General features: G+C 38.1%; 2 protein-coding genes across 4 annotated transcripts; one reads left to right on the forward strand and one right to left on the reverse strand.

Moving 5' to 3' along the window:
* The first annotated feature begins 117 nt into the window (after nt 1-117).
* LOC139140547 (uncharacterized) lies at nt 118-13,404 on the forward strand. Of its 3 annotated transcripts, none has more exons than XM_070709884.1 (13): nt 118-412; nt 1,464-1,595; nt 2,080-2,148; nt 3,258-3,282; nt 4,869-4,955; nt 5,256-5,395; nt 5,516-5,747; nt 6,731-6,904; nt 7,845-8,125; nt 9,045-9,228; nt 11,478-11,549; nt 11,972-12,079; nt 12,714-13,404. In XM_070709884.1, the coding sequence occupies exons 1-9, from the start codon at nt 242-244 to the stop codon at nt 7,937-7,939; spliced, it is 1,125 nt and encodes a 374-aa protein (XP_070565985.1). In that variant the 5' UTR covers nt 118-241; the 3' UTR covers nt 7,940-8,125; nt 9,045-9,228; nt 11,478-11,549; nt 11,972-12,079; nt 12,714-13,404. The 3 variants fall into 3 exon arrangements, with proteins under 3 accessions (XP_070565985.1, XP_070565984.1, XP_070565983.1); XM_070709883.1 differs by having other exon boundaries at nt 119-418; XM_070709882.1 differs by having other exon boundaries at nt 126-424.
* On the reverse strand, nt 13,114-19,916 carry LOC139140548 (vesicle-trafficking protein SEC22a-like). The gene is made up of 5 exons (XM_070709885.1): nt 19,414-19,916; nt 17,186-17,349; nt 16,394-16,579; nt 15,748-15,875; nt 13,114-15,098 (listed from the first exon to the last, which is right to left on the reverse strand). The coding sequence occupies exons 1-5, from the start codon at nt 19,587-19,589 to the stop codon at nt 14,823-14,825; spliced, it is 930 nt and encodes a 309-aa protein (XP_070565986.1). The 5' UTR covers nt 19,590-19,916; the 3' UTR covers nt 13,114-14,822.
* Nucleotides 19,917-21,385: the final 1,469 nt, after the last annotated feature.

A 21,385-nucleotide genomic window follows, 5' to 3' on the forward strand; every position in this document is an offset into this window, starting at 1 on the left:
AATGCTTTATTTTAAAGCGGATGATATCGGTAAATATTCCCATATGTACGCCTTCTTTATGCAAAGGTTGTATGTATGAGCTGAGAACCATGAAACACAGCTGCGGCCAGTGCGGGCGTCCTTTTAGCAAGTGTCTGTGTGTCCTGTACGGCTGAGCAACGACATGCACCGCGCCGTCTAGTTATTACACACCCGAAGAGCTCAACTTTAGTCCCCCAGTCGTTTAACTGCGATAGGAAATATGTATACAGATTTCTCGACGGGCGATAAAACGTCTTTTGACCAGACAGATGTTACCGACGCTGTTCTACAACATGACGCGGTTCCGGAAACAATCATGACAGACCCTGATCCCGTCTCGCAGCCCCAAGCGGAAGCCCAACTCGATGTGCAAGTTGCAAGCAGCAGTGAGGTAGAGGTAGGTGTACGTACAAACTTTCATTTTTAATCACCTTTGACATTTTTTGCATGTCGATTGATAATGTTGTTATGTAGGCCATTCTAGACTTAGTGCAGTTTTCTCAAAATGAAGGAAATATTTGTCAATATATTGAAGTGTTTAGTGATGTCAAACTTGCCTGAAGAAGAAGAAATTTTTAAAGACAAAGAAAGGACAGGAAAGATTAGAAATGGAACAAGTCAAAGAGAAAAATAATTACTAATGGAAGAGAGAGAGAGAGAGAGAGAGAGAGAGAGAGAGAGAGAGAGAGAGAGAGAGAGAGAGAGAGAGAGAGAGAGAACAACCGAGAGAGAGAGAGAGAGAGAGAGAGAGAGAGAGAGAGAGAGAGAGAGCAACCACAGTTAGGAAAAATTTCCTCTTCAGACAAGTTTGACATCACTTACACTTCACAGTCTTCAGGTTAGTTCCACCCTTTCAAGGAAAGGATGTTTACAAATATTTCCTTCATTTTGAGAAAATTGCTTAGAGTCCAGAATGACCTACATAACAAAAAGTTCTTGTACTATATTTATTATTACTACATGTTATCGTATAGTCAAGTCTCAAGCCATGAAATAGCTCACGCGTCACACACAAAACAAGTACAGCAAAAGTCTGAGCTTGGACAACAGAGATTTAGCCATAGACCCTCCCAAAAACATTGGAGGGTCTATGATTTAACATGTTGTCTAAAAATTTTTAAGAAGGATCTGTTTCTCTAATGAATATTTATTGGATAGACTTTGAAACGCATGACTGTATGGCAGTGTTTTAGTCTGTGGGAAATGTTCTTGTGTTCCACAAGTTAGTAAATTTAATTAGTTATGTTTCTGGGAATAAGTGCAGTAAATGTTTTCTGTATACCTGCAAATACGGTAGCTCTGCCACCGAGGGCTGGTCTCTGTATTATTGCAGTAATAGGTAACAAGCAGACATGACACACACACTCTGTCTGAGCTATGGCAAGGTGATAGAATAGTTTCTTTGCTGTGATAGGAGTAACCAAACTATTCATGTTTTGCAGGACATGGAAGAAGCGGGCACTGATGGTACATCAGAAGAAGTTGTAAAGAAAGAAGATGCCAAAAAACTAGATGATGACTCTCTTAGGCCAAAAAGCCAAAATAAAGAACCTTTAAAAGAGTATTTCTGTAAGGTGAGTGCCGTTTTTCAAGAGATGTTTCCATTTCTTTTGAAAGTCATTTAGTATGGTAATGTAGATATTATCCAGCAAAGGCAGTAATTGTGATTTGACTTGATCAAAGTTGCATTCCTCTGATTTTTCGTTATGTTTGATCATATTTTTTTTCTGTTGCTTTTCTGAAGTGTTGACTGTTAAACCTTGAGCGCCTTTTAGTAAAAAAGGTGTACCTTGTATTCGGTCAACTTTACCATTTAATTGATTTGTGATGGATTGGCAGGAATGTGAATCCCCAGGCTTTCATCTCATTTCCCTTTATTATAGACATCCAGTTTTGCCATAGAAATATGATAATAGACAATCTGAGTCGTTCAAATTAAAAATCTTTACAGATTTTCAAACTGTTGATACTAGCTGCATACTATGAACAGTGATAAGAGTACACTGTCATGGTAATGGTATAATGTTCTTTTCATCTTTCATTTGATTGTAACTGTAGGTATGTAAGGCGAAATGTTCAGGGGACGCAATCTACCAGCAGCATTTGCAAGGGAATAGGCACAGGAAGGTGAGTATCTATTAATTCATTGCTGAATGAAGGGCTATAGGGCATTGTGTTTGGCTATAATGGAAGATGTGTTTCAGCATACATGTATCTTTTGGGAATGTAACAAAATTTCTACTTCCATGTCCTTCCATTCTACACAAATTCAAAAAATATAGGACTCGTTGTTTATTATAAAGAGCGTGCAGAGGTACTTGCATTAATTCTAAGCAAATCTTGTTTGTTTTGTTTTATTATCCCACATTGAATTTGTCAACGTTCTTCATTCTCCATGTTATGACTCTTGGAAATTCATGATGTTCTTCATCCTCCAAACAACATACTGTCTTAAACAACCATTTGTTTCTCAACATTACGCAGTCATTAATAAATACTATGCTTTCAAGCAACAAGCTTTTAGAATTGCTGACACATCTACAAAAATACAAAATAGGTTATGTTGTGAGCATAAGAAAAGTTAGAGAATACATAACAACTTTTATTCAGATACTGACCATGTCATAAACTTATCAAATACCGGTAGCGTTTATTAATGGAAAACACAACTTGATTAAATTAGGGCCTTGAACTTGACCACTGTTGTGACTTGTAGAAGGCCTGTGTTACAAACCCACAAAAGTATAGTCATATGTACAAAACACATGGTTACATGCATGCTTATAATTCACATTCCAATAGAACAAGTGTGTATAGGCAAGTACTCATGTGTTTTGTCACATTGACAAATATAACATGCCTACATGTAATTTACAAAGCTCACGAAACGCCCTTAATACTCATATTTGTATCCACCTGAATAACATTATCAGAGGAATTTAAAGATGCCTTTCTACCTTGAGACCATCAAAGTATGAGACGTCTTTTATATTCTTTCCAAAACTACCAGCATCTATGTTAGAGTTTATGATATATTCATGGCTGTGTCTATTGTAGCTTTGACTCATGATTAGAATTTTCTTACGTTGTACACATAGCTGAACTCTGACTCAGTGTGTGTGGCATATATTATTATGAGTGATGCTAATAACAGAATTACATGATTGTATTGATTCACACTGTTTCCCTAAAAAAATTTCAACTAACCAGCACTGTTGACTTTCTTTTCATTGTAGAATCTTGCAAATGCCAAGATTGGTGGTGAGTAGACAAGATTTGATTCAGTCAAAATCTTGTCCCCGTGACCCACGTCACCTCTGTTTTCCTTGTACAATACACAAAACAGTCCCAGAATTCAGCATGGGACTCTTAAGATAACAAGGAAATAGGGGCTGACAAGTCGGAGGCTCTGTAATCAATGGAATTATAGGGCTTGCTGTGATGTTATCTGAATAAACCCTGATGCCATCAGCCTGGAGACACTGAATATTCTACCATTGATAGAAAATTCCATGGTCTCATGTGGAATTTGTATATCTTTACCAAATCTCAGATAAGTATCAAATGACAGAGTTTTTGGTACCTGTAGAAAGTGTTCTCCCCAGCTATAAATCATGTCATCCTTGGAGCCATTGGTAATGGCTGCCAGGCCAACATTGTTAGAATGTCATAATTTGCATAGAATGAGTATGCAAATAAGTGAACAACTCTGTAGTCCATAGATTTTACAAGGATCATATAATGACTTTTTGAATTTTACAAACACTGGGGAGAACACTGATGAACCGAAAAAATGTATGTTGGTATCGTTTGTAAAGTTGCAAAGTTGATGGGTAAGCTAATAACCAAACCGAAAATTAACTTTATCCATAATCACCGCACATCAAAACATTTGTGACAGGTTTGATTCAAATGTTTCGATGTCAGCCTATCCTTGAGTTGCTTGTGCTGTTACATAAGTGAAATTAATCAAACACAGACAATTCAAAAGACGTAGGTGATGAACTAGAGCGACAGTTATTTGGCAGAACATTTAAAAATTGAACTCTGAAAGGCCACGTAAAGTCAGCATTGTTTCTCGACCATCATTAGTTTAACACAGTTGTTAAAAACATTCATACATATATGTCATGTAAAACTACTGGCCACATGTGCTTGACTCTCTGCTATGTCCAAGGTCTAAATGTAACAGTTGTATATACTCAATAAAGGTACAAATGAAAACAATTCAGGTCAGTTCACCATGTTGAATGAAGGAATGGAAGGGGCAGAGACACCCATGGTGTTCCAAGTATCCCTTTGTTCTGTGACCAAAGCGATGATCAGCCACTTGACTCAGCTTGCTCACCAGCGGCTCAGTTCACTCACTAAATAATATGTGTATTATTAATGTATTTTAATTTCCATTTGCACTACTATTGAGTATATGTGAATTTGCTGTTACCTCAAAAACCTTGGGTGTGCGCAGCCCCGCGGCCATAGGCAGGCAAAATGCACAACTTCAGCCGACACAAAGACAGATCATATCAGTATTCTCACAGAGAGAATGATTCAGGCATTGGGATCAAAATACGGAAATCTTGAACATGAACATTCAGTCTGTTGACATTTAGAAGGCTAGCAGGTGAATCTCTGTGGGCACTGCATCGGATACAGTTCAATTATTATGTTAGGACAGTATTTGTTGAGGGTAGCCAGTGACATTCATATGATGTTATAGGAGGACATGTTTTTGAAGAAGGGTAGTGCAGTGTTTGTTGATAGCCGCTAGTGTGAGGTTACTGGTTTCCACACCTCTCAACTTAATATACAGACACACACTGATGTTGTTGTTTTGCTTGTTGTAGCTCCAATCATCAGGAACATCAAAAAGAAAGGGAAGAAAGTGGCTAGGTTGACAGCGAAACTTTCTGGTGTAGAAGAAGCCTTGTTAGGTACGTATCTACACAGACCCTCCATGTGTTACAAACTCCAGTGCTGAAATTTACATAAGTATTGTAAGAACAGATGTTATTTTTAGGACAGGCAATGTATTTTACTGGTATCATTCATTCATTCCTTCACTTTTTTCATCAACTTTAAGTCAAATGATTGCAAGTTCCAAAGAGAAAACAGACAGAAATGATTATGTAGACAATACAAGGTTTACCGAGTATAATTTAGAGAAATCCCTTTTCTGTGCAAACATTTTGAATGTAATGAGTATGGGTTTTATTTCACACTTCAATAAACAGGTTTGGAATATCTCATTGAACACCAAAAAGAAGATGAGACAATTGAAGAACGCTACATTTGTGATTTATGTGAGGCAAAGTGTGATCCAAGGACTGTCATTTTTCATGTGACTGGAACAAAACACCGAATGGCATACCTGGTAAGTTTGCAGATATCTTGTCACAAATTTCAGAAATCTTCTCCTCCACCCCACCTCTATCAAAGTATCTCATTTATCCCGTGTTGGAGGAAACTCAGATTTTCTGTCTTTTTTCAACAGAAAAAACATCACCCAGAGTCACTTTCAGAGATCGCTGCTCGACGTGAGGCAGAGATAAAGAGGAGTGTACTCAGCTCTAAGCTGGCCGAGATTGCAAAGGAAGTGGAGAAGGAACACGGCCGCAAACCGATCCAGGTGAAAGTGGAACTAGATCCATTCTACAACCCCTATCATCAGAGATTGGAAGCAGCTGCCACCCAGAAGAGAATGATGCTGATGGACGAAGGGCTAGGTGAGAATAACATTGGAATATAACATTGCTTGATGAGCCCTTGACTCACAAGCTTGGGTACAACCATGCCTGGAGTCAAAATTCAAAAAGGATATGCAGAGCTGTCCTAGGTTTCCAGTGTCAGTTACCACTTATGTCTCACCCAAGATTGTATGTGCCCTGGATCTGAAAACTTTGAACTTTTTCTTATAACCATACTCTTCGATAATCATGAATAAAAGTCAGGAGTGCAAGTTTAGGATTAGAGAAACAAATTACCCAAAAATTTCTTGATTTTTGACATTCAAAATGGCTACTAGCCCTATGTTAGGTTATGTGAAAAAACATTAAATCCCTTCTTCCCACAAAACAAAAGACAGTGTAACCTTCAGTGTCTTCACAAGCTTTAACCCTTTCACCCCCAGTTCCCTGTATACAGGTCTAACTTAACCATAGAAAACAATGGATTTGGGACAAACCATGGTGGTGAAAGGGTTAAAATCATTCAAACAAACAGCAGATGACAAAAGTATTGCAAAAGCTTTCCTTCAGGTGTGTGTTACCTTTAAGCTATAATAAATGCATCAGACATGAAAGAGTATGGATATCTATGTGAGTGACCACATATGTAACTCAGAATACAAATGTGTTTCTAGAGTTCTAGAGACTTTAAGACAAACGAAGAGCTAAAATAATGTAGACACAAAGCTCTCTAACTGATGTAAGCAGTCATGACTTGAATTCAGGAGAAAAGGTTGATATGATGAATGCTTGTACAGTGAAACCTGTCTGAACCGAACCCTGTCTAAATTGGAAACCTGTCTAAACTGAACCTTTTCCCAGTCCCATTCCAATAGAACTCTACGGTAAAAGGACCTCTATAAACCGAACACCTCTCCAAACCGAACAATTTTCTCAGTCCCTTTAAGATTCAGTTTAAACAGGTTTTACTGTATGCTTATTCCAGAGTAGACTGACTCAACAATTTGAACTTTTTTGTTCAGTTCCACCCCAGAAATTGCAAAGGTTTGAAGGAGGACCAATGGGTGGAGGACGTGGACGTGCTCGCGGAAGAGGTGGATTTCCAGTGCGTGGTGGCAGAGGTGTCGGTCGCTTTGCCGACAGAGGAAGAGGAGGAGGAGGAGGAAGAGGGAGGGGTGGACCTCCAAGAGATGGGAGTAAGTTTTCATATAAATTGCCTTTATTTGAAAGGCAAGCTGATTTTGAGCAAATCTGGATCTAACAGAACACATGATAATTCTGCAGAAACGAGGGAAGTCTTAGATCAGAGGGTGTAGATGTGTGTAAATGAGGATCAAAGAGCTGATTAGGCTATATTTTGCCTTTTTTGTCAGAAGAGACATTGAGAAATGTTCATGGAAGTTGGTGAAACTAGATATTGAAGTCCTTATGCAGTCATCAAGCAACTAGATATACCACTTAGATTTTTTAGTAAGCCACCATGATCTGTAGCAGCCGTTCGTCTGTGAAAATGTTGTATCTCTTACAAAACTTTCTGTAATTGTGCCATTTCAAGTTTGTTCAATTTAAGCGGAAACTAACTAGATTGACAAGAAATTCCCCAATCTCTAGCAATGTACACTGTACTTTCATAGATGACATGTTTCCACTTTGGATGTAGATACTTTATTACTCTACTTGTTGATTCATATAATGCTTGTTATCTTTAGTTAAAAGATGTAGTGTAATAATGTTGATGAATAACCCGTTCCAAAATTTGGAAGGAGTTCCCAAAACTTTTTTTCTTCGGTAGGATATACAACACTTTTAAGCATGCTAACCTTAAAACTAACCCTATCCCTAATTCTAACCCCCTCTAAAAGTGATATGCATCTCACAAGGAAAGTCCATGATTAAAGTGATTTCCAGGTAGTAGGGGCCTACAGGAACTCGTGCCCAAAATTTGATATTTGAGTCTGCAGAATAATTTTTACTTGGTCTGCTATTTTCCTGTAACTCATTTATAAAAGTGATAACAGCTTCTGTCTCTTCTGTCCTTTCCAAGGCTACCTATCAACTTGCCATCTACTAAGGAAAAAGTACTGCAACTATTGTATTTCATTTTGTGATAAAGTAATGCATATTTTTCTTGTGCAGGAGGTGTAAGATCACATGGTGGACAGCCTTCCAGAGCCCCCCTGCTCGGTCCCGGGCCAAGTCCCTTACTTATGCCTCCTGAAGAGAGTCTTTGAGCCAGATATTGGCATGAGAGGCATGCCTCCTCCACCAGATATTGGCATGAGAGGCATGCCTCCTCCAAGGAGGGGTGATTTGAGAGGTTTTATGGGACCAGATCCTGGTCCTAGAGGTGGTGGCAGATTTGATGAACGTGATCCGTACTTAGATGACTACTATCCACCACCACCACCACCACCAAGGTAAGGAAAAATCACCGTGTGATTACCTCAGTCAACAAGTTTTTTTTGCAATTCTTTATGTTCTTTATTAACTCTTTGAGCACCGAGTCAATTTTTGTCACCTCTATAAAATATACTCCAGTAAATTTTTACAGATTTTTGCCAAAATTTTGATTAAAAACTGTAGCAAATTAAATATGATGTCTAAAGTATCCAAAGAAATTACAGAAAATTCTCAAAAACTGGTTAAATGTTGGACTAAAATTTTGGTGGGAAAAAAATTCTGGCACTCAAAGGATTAAATGGGAATGCATGCTTTCTTCACTTTGATGAAATTCTTGGCATGCTTCAAGATAAACACCTTTTGAAGATCCTTTTGCAACACAGTGTAGTTTAGTGGTGGTACGAAGGTGGGGATGTGTCATGTCTTTGTTCAAATTAGGGTTGTTGGTCAGCAGTGTCTGGAGGGGGTTCTGGGTTCAATTTAGGGGTAGCGGGAGAGCCATGACTTAGTTCAATAAAGGGTTTATAGTGGGCAAGAGGGGACAGTTGTTTCTGAGTTAAATTAGGGTTGTTCGGGAATGTTCATGGGTCAAATAAGTCTGTATTCAAGACTGAAATGACAGTTTTTCTTCTTATATACAAACATCCAACTGCAGATAGTGTTCCACTTAATGAATGAATGCAGATGTTATTACATTCTAGTATGTGCGCTCAGAATATGCTTGCTATTCCATTCAGTTGCATTAGAGATTTATAAGAAATATCCATCCCTTTGTGATCTGTGAAGAAGACTATAGCAGTGATTCTTATCTCTGTTTCATAGAAAGGCCATGATATATCAGTGTCAATATATCACACACTGACAGTATTAAGTCTGATTGTGCATAAAGTTACATACAACTCCACAATATGACTGTTTTGTCTACATTAAATACAGCCGGTCTGCGGCGTCAATACAAGACAGAATGATGAGCGAGTCCCTAGGGGAGGGACGATTTGGAGGGGGACACGCAGGACGTCGCCCCGAAAGATATTTTGATGAAAGAAGGTATGAAGAAGATAGATATGGTGGGCCAAGCAGAGATGTACCAGGATACGGAATGGAACCTGATAGATACACTGTTAGTATTGATTCTTTAAATTTGAATGTTTGTTATTTCGAATATTTCCTTTACAACTGATGTCTTGTGGGGAAGTGCACCTCTCAGGGTAATGTACAAAGGAGCTATTATTTATCACAAAACTCATACATGTGAAAGATAACCCTCTTGTTTTGGTAATAACTCCCTATTCAAATGGAAGTTCTTATCATGAAATTGACCTCATAATTCATCTTATTATACTTGTTGGTATTTTGATGCAGAGATGTCAACTTGAAATCCCACACGCCCCACGCCCACCCCTCCTGTGGAGAAGAAGATAAATTTTGCATTTAACAGTTTTATGATCAAAGGCTCCTCATTTACAATGGTTTGACGTGGACCTACCCAACCAAATCAAACAGACATAAACCTTATGGATACAGTGTATAGGGTATATTTGCAGTGTTCTCCACAAGGGGTTTTTGACGGGCGGTGCGCCCGGCTTCTTTTTGTCGCCGCCCACCTTTAATCTCGCCCGCCCACCTTTAATCTCGCCCGCCCACCTTTGTTTTCTGTCGCCTAAACTGTTTTCACAGTCAGTTGTCCGAACAATATCTGAAAGCCTATTGAATAAAAATGACAGCAACTGACAACGTCGTGTTAAAGAGGGGCCATTCACACATCTGTCACTTTGTTTTGCGACTGCATGCAATCCTCAATGTTCTCCCCAGGCCGTTTAACAGGATCGGCCCCGATCCTTTATTTTTTTCGCCCGATCCTGTTTCATATCCGCCGATACTCTTTAGTAAATGTGGTTGAAGACCTATTGTTTCTCAGCGGCGATTTTGTCACGCATTTATTTCAGCGAGCTTTTCAAGTGTGAAACGGCCGTAGTGCCGATGAACACTGGCTAAGACTTCGATTCAAAAAGCTTGAAATGTGTTAAGCTGCCGACCGTACCGTACAGACACCGTCCATTTCATACAACGGACACGGTACACTCGAAGGCTCGGTGTTGCATTTTCGCCAGCGGACACTCAGTCAAAGCATCTTTGCTATAGTCAACTACCATTGCCGCCAATGTCTAGTACTTGTAAGGATCCGAATGTCAGGAAAAGTGATTTCGATCAGATCTGGCTAAAATCGTACGATTGGTTGAGACAAATATCAGATGCAAAAAAGTATGGTACTTCGCGTGTTCAGGTCGTTGCGTATCCGAGCCAAGTTATCCATTTTGAGATCCGTGTACGTCCACATGACGTTGAAGCCATGTGTGTCACTTCCTGTCACGCATTCGTAACTTGCATGGATTCATTCGATTGACTTTGAGAAGCAGTTTCGTTTGATGAAGTTTCAAAATCCGTGACCGTTTTAAAATATAAAAGGCACAATGAAATGAAGTAAAAAGAAACTGCACGAGCTAAAATCATCATTCGTGTGATCATCCGAATACAGCAGCTATGTACATACGGTTCTGTACTGTATAGTTCAAAGGTCGCGTGTGATCGAGATCAAGTGCGCCAGCGTGCTCCACACAAACATGCATGGCAGCCTACGCCGCGCAGTTGTCGAAGTTTTGTACGTTTGCCGAACTAAGAGTCGATGAAATTTCAAATCTTTCTCTTGGAAATACTTGGTATCATTTTTTTCTGGCCTCCCTTTACTATGAATTGAGTTTTAAAGTCAACGTATGTTTCTCTGCAGGCATGCTCCGCTGACTCCGCATTGTAACTTAGTGCATTATTCAGTCCCGTATCAACTTGTCATGGACGTAAAAAAAAGACGTTCATGGCTATATCAATCCGGCTACAGACAAACATATAGTAACAGAGGATCATATGAAAACGTGCCACCATTTGCCACCGACTATTTCGAACACTGATTACTTCTCATGTAGGCCTACTTTTGAATTTTCATGTTGGTATTGTGCAATATATTTACTAAATTGTGTATTGTTTGTATTAGTTCAATGTGTTTTTTTTCACTTTTGATGTTTTATTATTTATTTAAAGTAAATAAACAGGATTTAAATGTAAAAATAAATTGTATAGCTTGCCATTAATCACTGCTGAATGGAGAAAAATATTGAGAATGTCAGAAGTATATCTCATCACTGGAATGCCTTGTGAATAGCCCTGGTGATATGTAAATTGTATGCAAATATATGCAAATTAATATGCTAATTAGTCGCCCGCCTTTAATTTTCATTTGTGGAGAACACTGATTTGTCTGGTATGTTGATGTATAGTCTGTCGCTGTAACAACATTTGTGTGTCATATTTATTCAGCGGGACGATGGCAGACACGGCACACAAGAGGGAGGCCGGTCAGGAAATCTTCAGTCTCTGCTTCAGGATCTGGTGAGCATGAACTTATCACTTCATGGAGTACAACCCTAAACTATGTTGATGAAATGGGTCACATGCTCTTCTCACAAGCATTAACACTGGCAAATCAAATCATACCATAGATGGATAAATGATGTTTCCTCCACCCAGTACTTTTGTGTCAAGTCACATCCAATATGACTCAGTTGTTCTGAAACTACAGATCTATTGTTCTCTGGAGCACCAGATTTCAAAATTTGTTTGTAATTAAAAATTACTTTTCTTAAAATGACTCCATTCATGATTTAATAGCCAAGTCAACATCTCGGCCCAAATTGCACCACATGCAGTAGTACCTACCTCTTTCATGCTGAGTTTAAGCAATTGCTTTTGCAACACTTTACCAGTGGGAAAGTGTGTTCTCATTTGCTAATGCATGAATTTCATCTTGACAGTCCAAGTGCCTTGTGAGCACTGAAGATGATGCTGCAATGGCTCTTCAAGTATCCAACGCTCTGACACAGTCCTTGCTGAACTACAGACTCAGAAATGCTCCCCCTGAGGTTGGTCACCCTACATCCTCTAGCCAGACTATGTTCGTTTCTTAAAGGTATACTGTCACCTGTTCCAATTTTGCTACAGTTACCATACAAAGAGAAAATCTAACCAATCACAGATTTTAAGTGGGTGGCCGCTTTTTAAAAAAGCGCCCTCACGCCCCATTAACCATATATTGGCATATTTAGATTACAGGTGACTGTATACCTTTCAACATTACTTTCTACTGTTATTCAGTATCAGTTGAATTTACAGTAAATATACCTACCTTGTTAAAAGAGCAGTAATTGTTAGATGATTGCATGGTCTGGTCACAATATTACAGTTCTTTTGCTTAAAAAGTTCATTGAGTTTCGGTGGATTTTACATACAGTAAAGTTAAAGTTATTGGGTATTTCTACCTGACATAAGTATTTCCAGGTTTAATCAGAACCCCCTGAGAATGAAAACATTTATTTGTCTGATCTACACCCCTTGGATGAGTTGGAGGCAAGAACCAGTAATGGTTTACTTGAAATTAAGAATGTCACATGAAGTTGTGATAGTAGAGTGGCAAGAATCCCTAGTCAAACACGTTCATGTTCAGAGCAGCGTTCAACCCATCGTTTCTGATCACAACTTCTGCCTTGCATTTTACAGCTTCTTGACATCGCTGGGCCAAACACAGCATTATCCTCTCTGATGAGTAGCTCGCAAGGCGATGGCCGTGGTGGTATCGGACCTAGAGGCAGTGATGGTGGTTACTACCATGATGATGACTATGGAAAGCCAAGAAGAGGGCTACTGCCACATCCAATGTAGAGACAGACGTTAAAAAACCACAATTTTTCAGCTGATAACTTTTTAAAATAACTCATGTTTATCATTATCTTTTTAAAAACTGCACTTTTTCGTCTTTTTGTTCCAATTTTTCTGACTATCAGATTTGCTGTATCATTGACTGTTTTCGTGTCTTTCCAAAGACATGCTTTGCACACAAATTGAAAAATCTTTCAGGGACTGGAAATAGTATAAATAGAGGACACAGAAAACAGGCATGTTCAGTTAGCTGTAGCATGTTTATTGAGTACAGAGTGTTAAACATATTAATCCAAACGGAATAAGAAAGATTACGAGCAAGGCGAATATTGGAACATAGCTAATCTTTTAAACATTTTGAATTCTAAGATTATGAAACCCATGCAACCAGAAGATAATGTCAGTATTGTCCGATGTGACATAGCTGAATCTGGATTTTGTACTCGCCATTGTCAATGATGTACCTGAAATAAACAGTTTTTGCTTTGAAATGTACATGTTACAATAATAAAGACAAGTGCATAACAACAGACCCTCTACTAGTCAGTCTCTGTATATGAAATAGATCTTTCATATATATTTAGAGATCATATTTCTAAAGGTTGAAAGTTCAAATGATAATAAATTAGCATTTTGGTCTCCTGCTATTGTGAAATCAGTAGTGTGTGTACCGGGCTGTTTCCCCAACATCTAAATACTGATTTCCATCAGCATCACTTAAAAAAGATTGTCAATATTTTACAAGTGATTTGTGTTTATATAATATTAAAATAGAAACTTCATAAAACATTCTTTATCAAAGAAACTTTCCAAATGATGTCCATGTGTGCGTTCTTACCATTTGCCCCAACGCATAAAATGAGTAAAAAGTTTTAATAAAATTTCTGATAATTGCTTGACATGCCAACAACCTGCTTTGAGTGTAAGTGCAAGTTTTACTCTCTTCAATCCTTAAACAAATGCAGTTGGTTTGTGCTGCCAAAGACCCTAAGTGGCTGCCAAATTTGGAATGTTAAAAACAAAGCAATTCAGATGGCTATGTCTGAATGACTTTGTGTGCTTGTTTACCGCCCAAAGGAGAGAGCTGCTAATTTCTGTCAACCAAATGCAACTATAAGTGCAACCTAACAGATAATAAAGTATGGCACATATTGTCAAGGATGTCTGGGAATTTTATGAGGAATGTGATTCTGATCTATCACTATGTACGTCTAGAGTAGAAAATTACTTTGCTTGACCTGCTGTGATGCCTAGAGATGTTTCCGATGACCTCAAAGCATGTGCATGATGAATCAGCCTCCACAAACTGTGTTCTTGCAGCTAAATCTAGGGATCGAAGTCCATCTCTACCCACAATCCAACATGCTGTTCAGGTAATCAGTGGTTACGTGCACACTCAGTGTTGACTGAAAATTGGTACGTTATGCAGCTAGCAAGGTGTCATCTGTACCCACATTATTATTGAATTTCAGGTGATTGCTTACCAAATCATTACTTGTCTACACATAACTTAAGCAACATCGTTTATCAGTGCTGTCTCGCTGCCTGTGTATCTGAACAAAAGAGTACTTTCGTGTTTGCTCAAATCACGGTCCCTCCACAAAAGTGGAGGGACCGTGCTCAAATTGTTCATGGTAGAATGTGTCTGGAAGGTAACCATTAAAGATGGTACCTTTCTACAGTGTTTTTGAAATTTTAAATGTACACAGGATGGGTTCCATTACAGACCTTAGTCCTTTTATAATGACCTTAAATTTGGACGGTTTTAGAAGCAGTAGTATTCAATAAATCATAGCAACCAAGAAAATGGCAATGTCTTGGCTCTTCCATTCCAGGAAGGTGAAACCACATTTGCTGTTCAATTTTTAAAACTTAAAAAATCTTTCACTCGTTCATTCTGAGAGGCAAGCTTACTCTGCTGTAGATGATGGTAGCCACAGTTCATTTGCACTACACATTGTAATCAGGCGCTTTCTGCAACATTCCTCGGGTCCTGATCTGCCAGACAGCAAAGATTGAGACAACACAGTTGAATATGAAAGCTTCGATGTATCTGTACCTGTGTGTGGTCAAGTAAGCATTGCAGTATATCAGAGCTGCACAAGCCGCGAGTCCTTTCAGTGTCTTCCTCTTTGTAAAGACAACTTGGAGGTACGACTGATAAGAACACAACACAGCTGCCAGGAAAAACACCATGATGTATTTGACAGGACTTTCTGGAGTATCCTGCAAGGTAAGACAGCCAGGTATTGATAATAGTAGAAAAGGATAGTCATTAAGCACGTATTGTAAAAGCTAACTACGGTGAATGTACATCATATTTTGCAAACCAGAATTGTGAGTAATGATAAGCATAATTGCTCATTGTGATAGCATAGTCAAAAGATTAATTTTTTTCTTGAAGCAAGGGTTGAGGGCGTTTGATAACAAAATGGTCACGTCAGCAAAATCAGAAGACAATGTGTAACTTCAGTTTGCAGAGAATAAAGTTGGTAACTTTTGAGCGGACACCTGGAGTACTCAACTGGCTTAAATAGTTCTGAAATTTGATGAATGATGCAAAGTGTACATTAATTACACATGAAGTTTGAATGTTTTGTTAATATTTAGAAAAATATTTCTAATGACAACTTCTAGTTTTACTGTCAGAAATGCAGGATAAATGATCCCTGGAGACAAAACTGAGATTGTCAAATGTTGTGGAAAGTTTTCTAAAAATCTATGAAGAAGGCTTTATCACACTCTTCTCAACTGTAAGTTTAAGAAATATTACTTATTCAAAAGAAACTACTTGATAATCGATTTGACTGATTACTGAGTAATGCAAAATCTTGTCATTGATATGAGCACTACTTTGTGTCACATATTTACTTACATCAAGCGAAATTTCTCCATAAAGTGTGATGATGACAGCTCTGCCAAGATTCAGCAGACCGCATAATATATTCAAAAGAAATGACAGAAAAGCCAGCCAATTCATCGGCGACAAGGAATGCTGTGATACTGTAAACAGAGAGTGAGAATAACTGGTTTAGATTGTTGACTTGATGTATTTCTGCAAAGCTAGCATTAAGTCTAGTTTCAGAGATGGAAAATGTTCAATATATTGCTTTTCCTTGTCATTGATGTATTAAAAGTGCTTAAAAAGTTTAAGTTCACTGAAAGTTGAGTTGATGCCAACAGTTTTCCATCTTGAACAGTTAATCATTGACATATCAAAATGAATGCTTCACAGAACCATTTACTGCACACTTGGATTATAGTTCAGCTTAAATTACGAAAAGGAGCATGTTACTACAACTTACATGTTACTACAACTTACATGATTGAACAAAATGAAAAATTTTATGTAGCATCACTTAGCCCTGGAAACAGATGACTCCCTTTCACAAACAGCGCTCTAATGATTCCACTTGGCAATTTCAAGACAACCAATCAACTATTCAGTGCAGTGGTGCCCTCTAATTGTACCACAGACCCCAGAAATAGAGTCTTTTACCATGATATATGGTTGTACTTACATGGTTTTGGTCTGTATCTATTGCTTGTAGTTTCAATACCATTGGCATTGCTGATCCCAAGTTCAGCCAGTGTTAGCCTGTGCGGGGGCCGCAGTTTGATTTCTGTGGTCATATCCGATAGATTAACCTTTGTGGTCAAACTACCGGTATTTAGGTATTTCTGTCTAGCTTTTTGCATAAAATTATCTGAAAACAAAAGAATAAATTAATGCTATTACTGGTAGTCTGACGATGTTTTTATAGACACTTAGAGGAATAGTTAGCCATCCTTACATTTAGTACAGTAAAATGCAAAAACAGAGTGTAATATGTGTGTAGATATTAGCCGGTTGCCATGAAAAACAACTGGTTGCCTTGCCTTTCCATTCAAGCTTCTTTCTCTTGAAAAGGAGCATTCCCTCCTACCCTCCCCCCTCTCAAAACTTCATCATTCATTGATTCAATCACCAAACTTTGATATATAACAATCTACTTTTGATTTCAAAATCAGGATGAGATTCCTATTTTTGGCCCAATGAAATTCAAATCTACTCAATTCATGAAGTATTTTTTTAAATCAAAATAAAAAGCCAGCCAAAACTTAAACACATAAACTTGAATTTCAGACATAAACTCCAAGTAGACTGTTAGTGAAACTCTTTTAATTTTTGAAAACTGTGGAGTACTCTTGACAGGAAGATGCGAATAATGACAGCGCCCTCATATGACTGATGTTTCACAGTCCATGAGACACGGTGATAGTTCAGGATGTCAACCTTCCCAAAAACACTCTGCAGTAGAGAGATGACTTACCAAACTCTATAAACGCATACGGCCTGACAACGCTGTCAATCTTTTTCCTGTCGTAACTGACGATGAATTCTCTCTGAATTTCATCCAGAAAGCAGAAGGCAAGAACTGTGGGATACCTGTCTTCACACAGGACCATGAAACACACACCGAGGGAAGCTATAAAACTGCAAAAAAATGATACGATGAAAATTCAGTTATTCATACAACACACTGTCTTGTTTTATCACAGACTATGATTTTACCTTCACAATGTTTAGTGATTTGCTCTTGTGCATCAGTAGTCGTGTCTTGGTCTAAATAAAGCATGTTGAAATATCCAGCTTTCAACTTGTCAACACATACACGCTATATGTGAATGCATAATGTACTTTGTTACTGTGTTGCATTGTTTCAGACTGTGACTCACTTAAGGAAGAACACACCTTGTGGACAGATAGTTGAACTCTCAAATTTCTAAAATTCTTTTCTGATCTACCACTTGTGGGGGCTCATTTTAAAGCTCTTGGAGAAAGAAAAACTTTCACCTTCTTAGTTTTTCAAAAATCCAAAATTTAATATTCCCCCTTAGAGTTGACACAGGAATGGTGGCCATTTTGAATTTCAAATATTGCAAAATGTTGGGTAATCTGTTTCGCTAGTTCCAAACTTTGCACGGTGACCCCCGATTTTTGTTGATTTGGTAGAGAATGGTTGAAAGTTTCATTCAGGAAAGCTTGAGCAAAAGTTCAAGTCTTTCACTTTCGAGGAGCATACTACTTTAACCATCAAAATCAATTAGGGTATAAATTTGTGGTAGGGAATGGCCAACACTGGCAGCAGGCACACCTTTGGAAAGTTGCTGAATGATTTGCATTCATAATTTAGCTCAATATTGAACAAAATGAGCAAGATTGACAAGAGTTCAAGTTACAGGAGAATAAAATGAAATATGGTTTCATGAATATTATAACTATCTCAAAATATGCCCGTGAAGTAAAGTTGTAGCACTCTGAACAGTATCATCACTCTGTACTCTGATACAACTTCACGTCCCAGACAAAACCTGACATAAAAAACATATCATCACCGCAACAGTCGAAGACTGTTGACAGCTGCTTGTGCTGTTTTTACCTTAGCTTCACTTGATTTGTCATGTAACAGTGAGACAACAGTGGGGTTTGAATGTTTTGCGAGGCAAAAATCACTTCAGCCATTTTTTTCTTTATTTTACCTATATAACTAAATAGTCACGAAAATATTGGTGAGAGATTGAAAAGTGAAGAGTTTAAAAACTGACTGGTAGGCTAGTTGACTGAAACCGTGAAGGCGTTAGCCAGCTACTCAGCCTGGCCCTTAACACTAGTTTACTCATATGCATCCTGCAGTTTGGTTCTTGGCTTTTTCAGAATTGCCTATGTGTAACTGTGTATTAAAGGGACATATAACACACAAAAGATTAGTCACATGCATTGATTCTATTGGATTAATTGCCTGTATTTCTCAGAATTGCACACAAATGATACTGAACATATGGTACTGTATATATAATATGATAGATGCTGTGCAAGGACATTCTACACTATGTGATGTAAACAGCAAGAAAAACTTACAGCAATTTTAACATAGCAATTCTAAATTGCTCATGCTGAGAGCTACATTGTTACAATATGATTGCTGTTCATTGTATTCGTTTGGTAAAATATTTTTCTAATGGATATGGAAACTGAAGGTCAGTCGATTTAATAATTTCACTGACTCAAACACATGCACATTTTCATGATGCATCTGTACTTATGTACACCTATATACACATATACATGATGCATACATACCAACCATACAGGCATACATATTACATGCATACATACATACATACATACATACATACATACATATAAACACATATTTTAACAATATCACTGTATCACAATGTACTACATAAAATAAACATATAATTTCATTAAGGAGTCTTGAGTTTTGTTTAAAGTGGTTCAGATTATGTGAAAACATGGAGGTCTCCCGATCCAGTATTGCCTCATGTTTGAAACATTAGATCCGGTGCAAATATGCAAATAGTATGTGTTGTACTTTTTTACACGTTGGCAGTTTAAATTGCATTGAAAGACATATCCCTTTGCAGAATTATAGTTGGTGATGCCATAGATGAGAAAATGGGCAATATCCAATGCAAAACAGCTTCTCCGCACAGTTCTGCCAGTTCTTGGATAAATTACAAAATAAAAACTCACTGTAGCCACAAATTTCCAAGGTGTATCGAACACCTGTCTGGGAGAGTTGCCACCTTCTTCGACAACGCCTTCACGTAAAGTCTGCTGTCTTTCAATTCCTTGTTCAAATCGAGATCAGTAGACGCTGTCAGTGCCAGTCCATCACTTACTCGGGTTATTATTGCACACAAAACCATTTTGATATGTAGCTACCGAATTACGGGACTTCAGTCTCTGATATGGTATTCCTTCACGGAAGTCGAACGATACGTTGCATCGATCTCTGTGGCTTTGGTTGTAATGTATAGGACGGCCGACCAACGACTCTTCTGGACGCTTTCCTGGCCACGACTGGTTTTCTCTTCACTGTATATGTCATGAAAAAGTGTAGGTTCACAGATCAGCGAAAATGGTACAGAGCATTTCGCGCATTTTCGGCCTATTTGGGTTGCCATACGCATAGGGTTTCCTCGCGCAACCAGCTGGCTGCCATGTTTTCACTGGGCTTGACCTGACGATAGTTCGTTGATAGGAGGCGCTCTCACAGAGACCCCTGAGACTCATGCAAACACGAAGCTTGCAGGGTCATGCATTTTATGATCCTGAGATTTGACGAAGGTATATATGGCTTTATCACGCTCGTGCCGCAGAGGTATCAAGCGGCGTTTACGCTGTTCGAAGCGAATCAAATTAATGGACAAGAAAAAATAAAAATAGTGCGGGATTCTTTTTTTGTAAAAAGTTTGATGAGCGGCAATCGGCAGTCGTAAACTGCGCGCTAGGCTGAAGATAGAAATTTTGTAACATGTCTGTCCGCTATGTCTTGGCTTTACTGTTAAGTAGCCTTTCTTTTTTTTTCTTCTTTTTTTTTAGCAAATATGGTTTAATCATACAGCCATCGAAGTAACACGCATTTTTAATTAACGCAAGTCCTATATTGATGACTGTGCCTACAATTTATCCCAGCAAAACAGCGTACTTTTGTCAAAGTCATCACATGATTTCTGGAGTACAACAATTAACTTTATTTGTAAACCAAAAAAAAAAATCCCGGAAATCAGATCCTACTTTACATCTGACGAAACTTTAATTTATTTTTTTGCCTTTTTACATTTACGGGCAACAATAACGTGACAATAACGTTTACTTTCATCTAGATTTCCCCACTAATCTGTGAGACTTTCTGTTGATACCTCGATTTCTTTATTTTCAAACAATGATGATGAATAAAGGTTCACTTGGCTTGTCAAGACACACGCAATGATTGGAAGCAATTAAACGCTTGCCCAAAATGACAGATACCATTTCGCTAGATTACCAGGTAATTTCAACTGGACTTGCAAACTGGCCCCCATGGAAATATGTACAGAACAAGAAAGGAGCATCTGCTCTTCCACAGTCCACGAAAAAATCCCATGAGAGAATTTGAGAAGATGAAAGTTGACTTTGCTTCCATCTTCTGACGTTGTACAGATATATATGTCCTATGATCAACCTTCGCCGATAAACGAAAGCTTGCTGACCGTCACCGGCACGCAGATCATTAATCCTAATATCTATATTGACAAAAAGCTAATCATATACATGTCAAATGTAATATGCACCTTTGAAGATTCTATTGTGCGACTTCAATGATATGTTACGCGGGCATTTCTGTATGCGTCAAAATTACGTCAAATTAGTCACTAATTAGATTCAATTATTTATCAACATTTTGAGAGGTCCAGCCGATACTACAACAGGTACGTACCCGGTTGTATAATTTTGTTTTGTTTTCTGATCGCAAAACATTTTACAAAATTCCTGAATTTGTGACCAGAAGTTGACCAGTTCCTGATTAGGTCTAATGCCACCCTTAAATGGGCATTTGCTAATTGCCAAATCAAATCGAAAATTATCTAATATACCTATTCATTGAATATGCAAATAAGCGACCGATTCACATGAAAGTGTTGGGTAAATTTTGCAAAAGTTTGTCAAATATTTGAGTAAC

The sequence above is a fragment of the Ptychodera flava genome, chromosome 9 (assembly GCF_041260155.1).
Source record: "Ptychodera flava strain L36383 chromosome 9, AS_Pfla_20210202, whole genome shotgun sequence".
NCBI classification, from domain to species: Eukaryota; Metazoa; Hemichordata; class Enteropneusta; family Ptychoderidae; genus Ptychodera; species Ptychodera flava.

Coding starts and splice junctions, on each gene's coding strand:
- LOC139140547 (XM_070709882.1), top strand. CDS start 242: ATGTATACAGATTTCTCGACGGGCGATAAAACGTCTTTTGACCAGACA. Junction 1,596..2,079: donor TAAAAGAGTATTTCTGTAAG/GTGAGTGCCGTT, acceptor TTGTAACTGTAG/GTATGTAAGGCGAAATGTTC. Junction 2,149..3,257: donor AAGGGAATAGGCACAGGAAG/GTGAGTATCTAT, acceptor TTTTCATTGTAG/AATCTTGCAAATGCCAAGAT.
- LOC139140548 (XM_070709885.1), bottom strand. CDS start 19,589: ATGGTTTTGTGTGCAATAATAACCCGAGTAAGTGATGGACTGGCACTG. Junction 17,350..19,413: donor CTTGGAAATTTGTGGCTACA/GTGAGTTTTTAT, acceptor ATTTTTTTGCAG/TTTTATAGCTTCCCTCGGTG. Junction 15,876..16,393: donor TAGATACAGACCAAAACCAT/GTAAGTACAACC, acceptor CTCTGTTTACAG/TATCACAGCATTCCTTGTCG.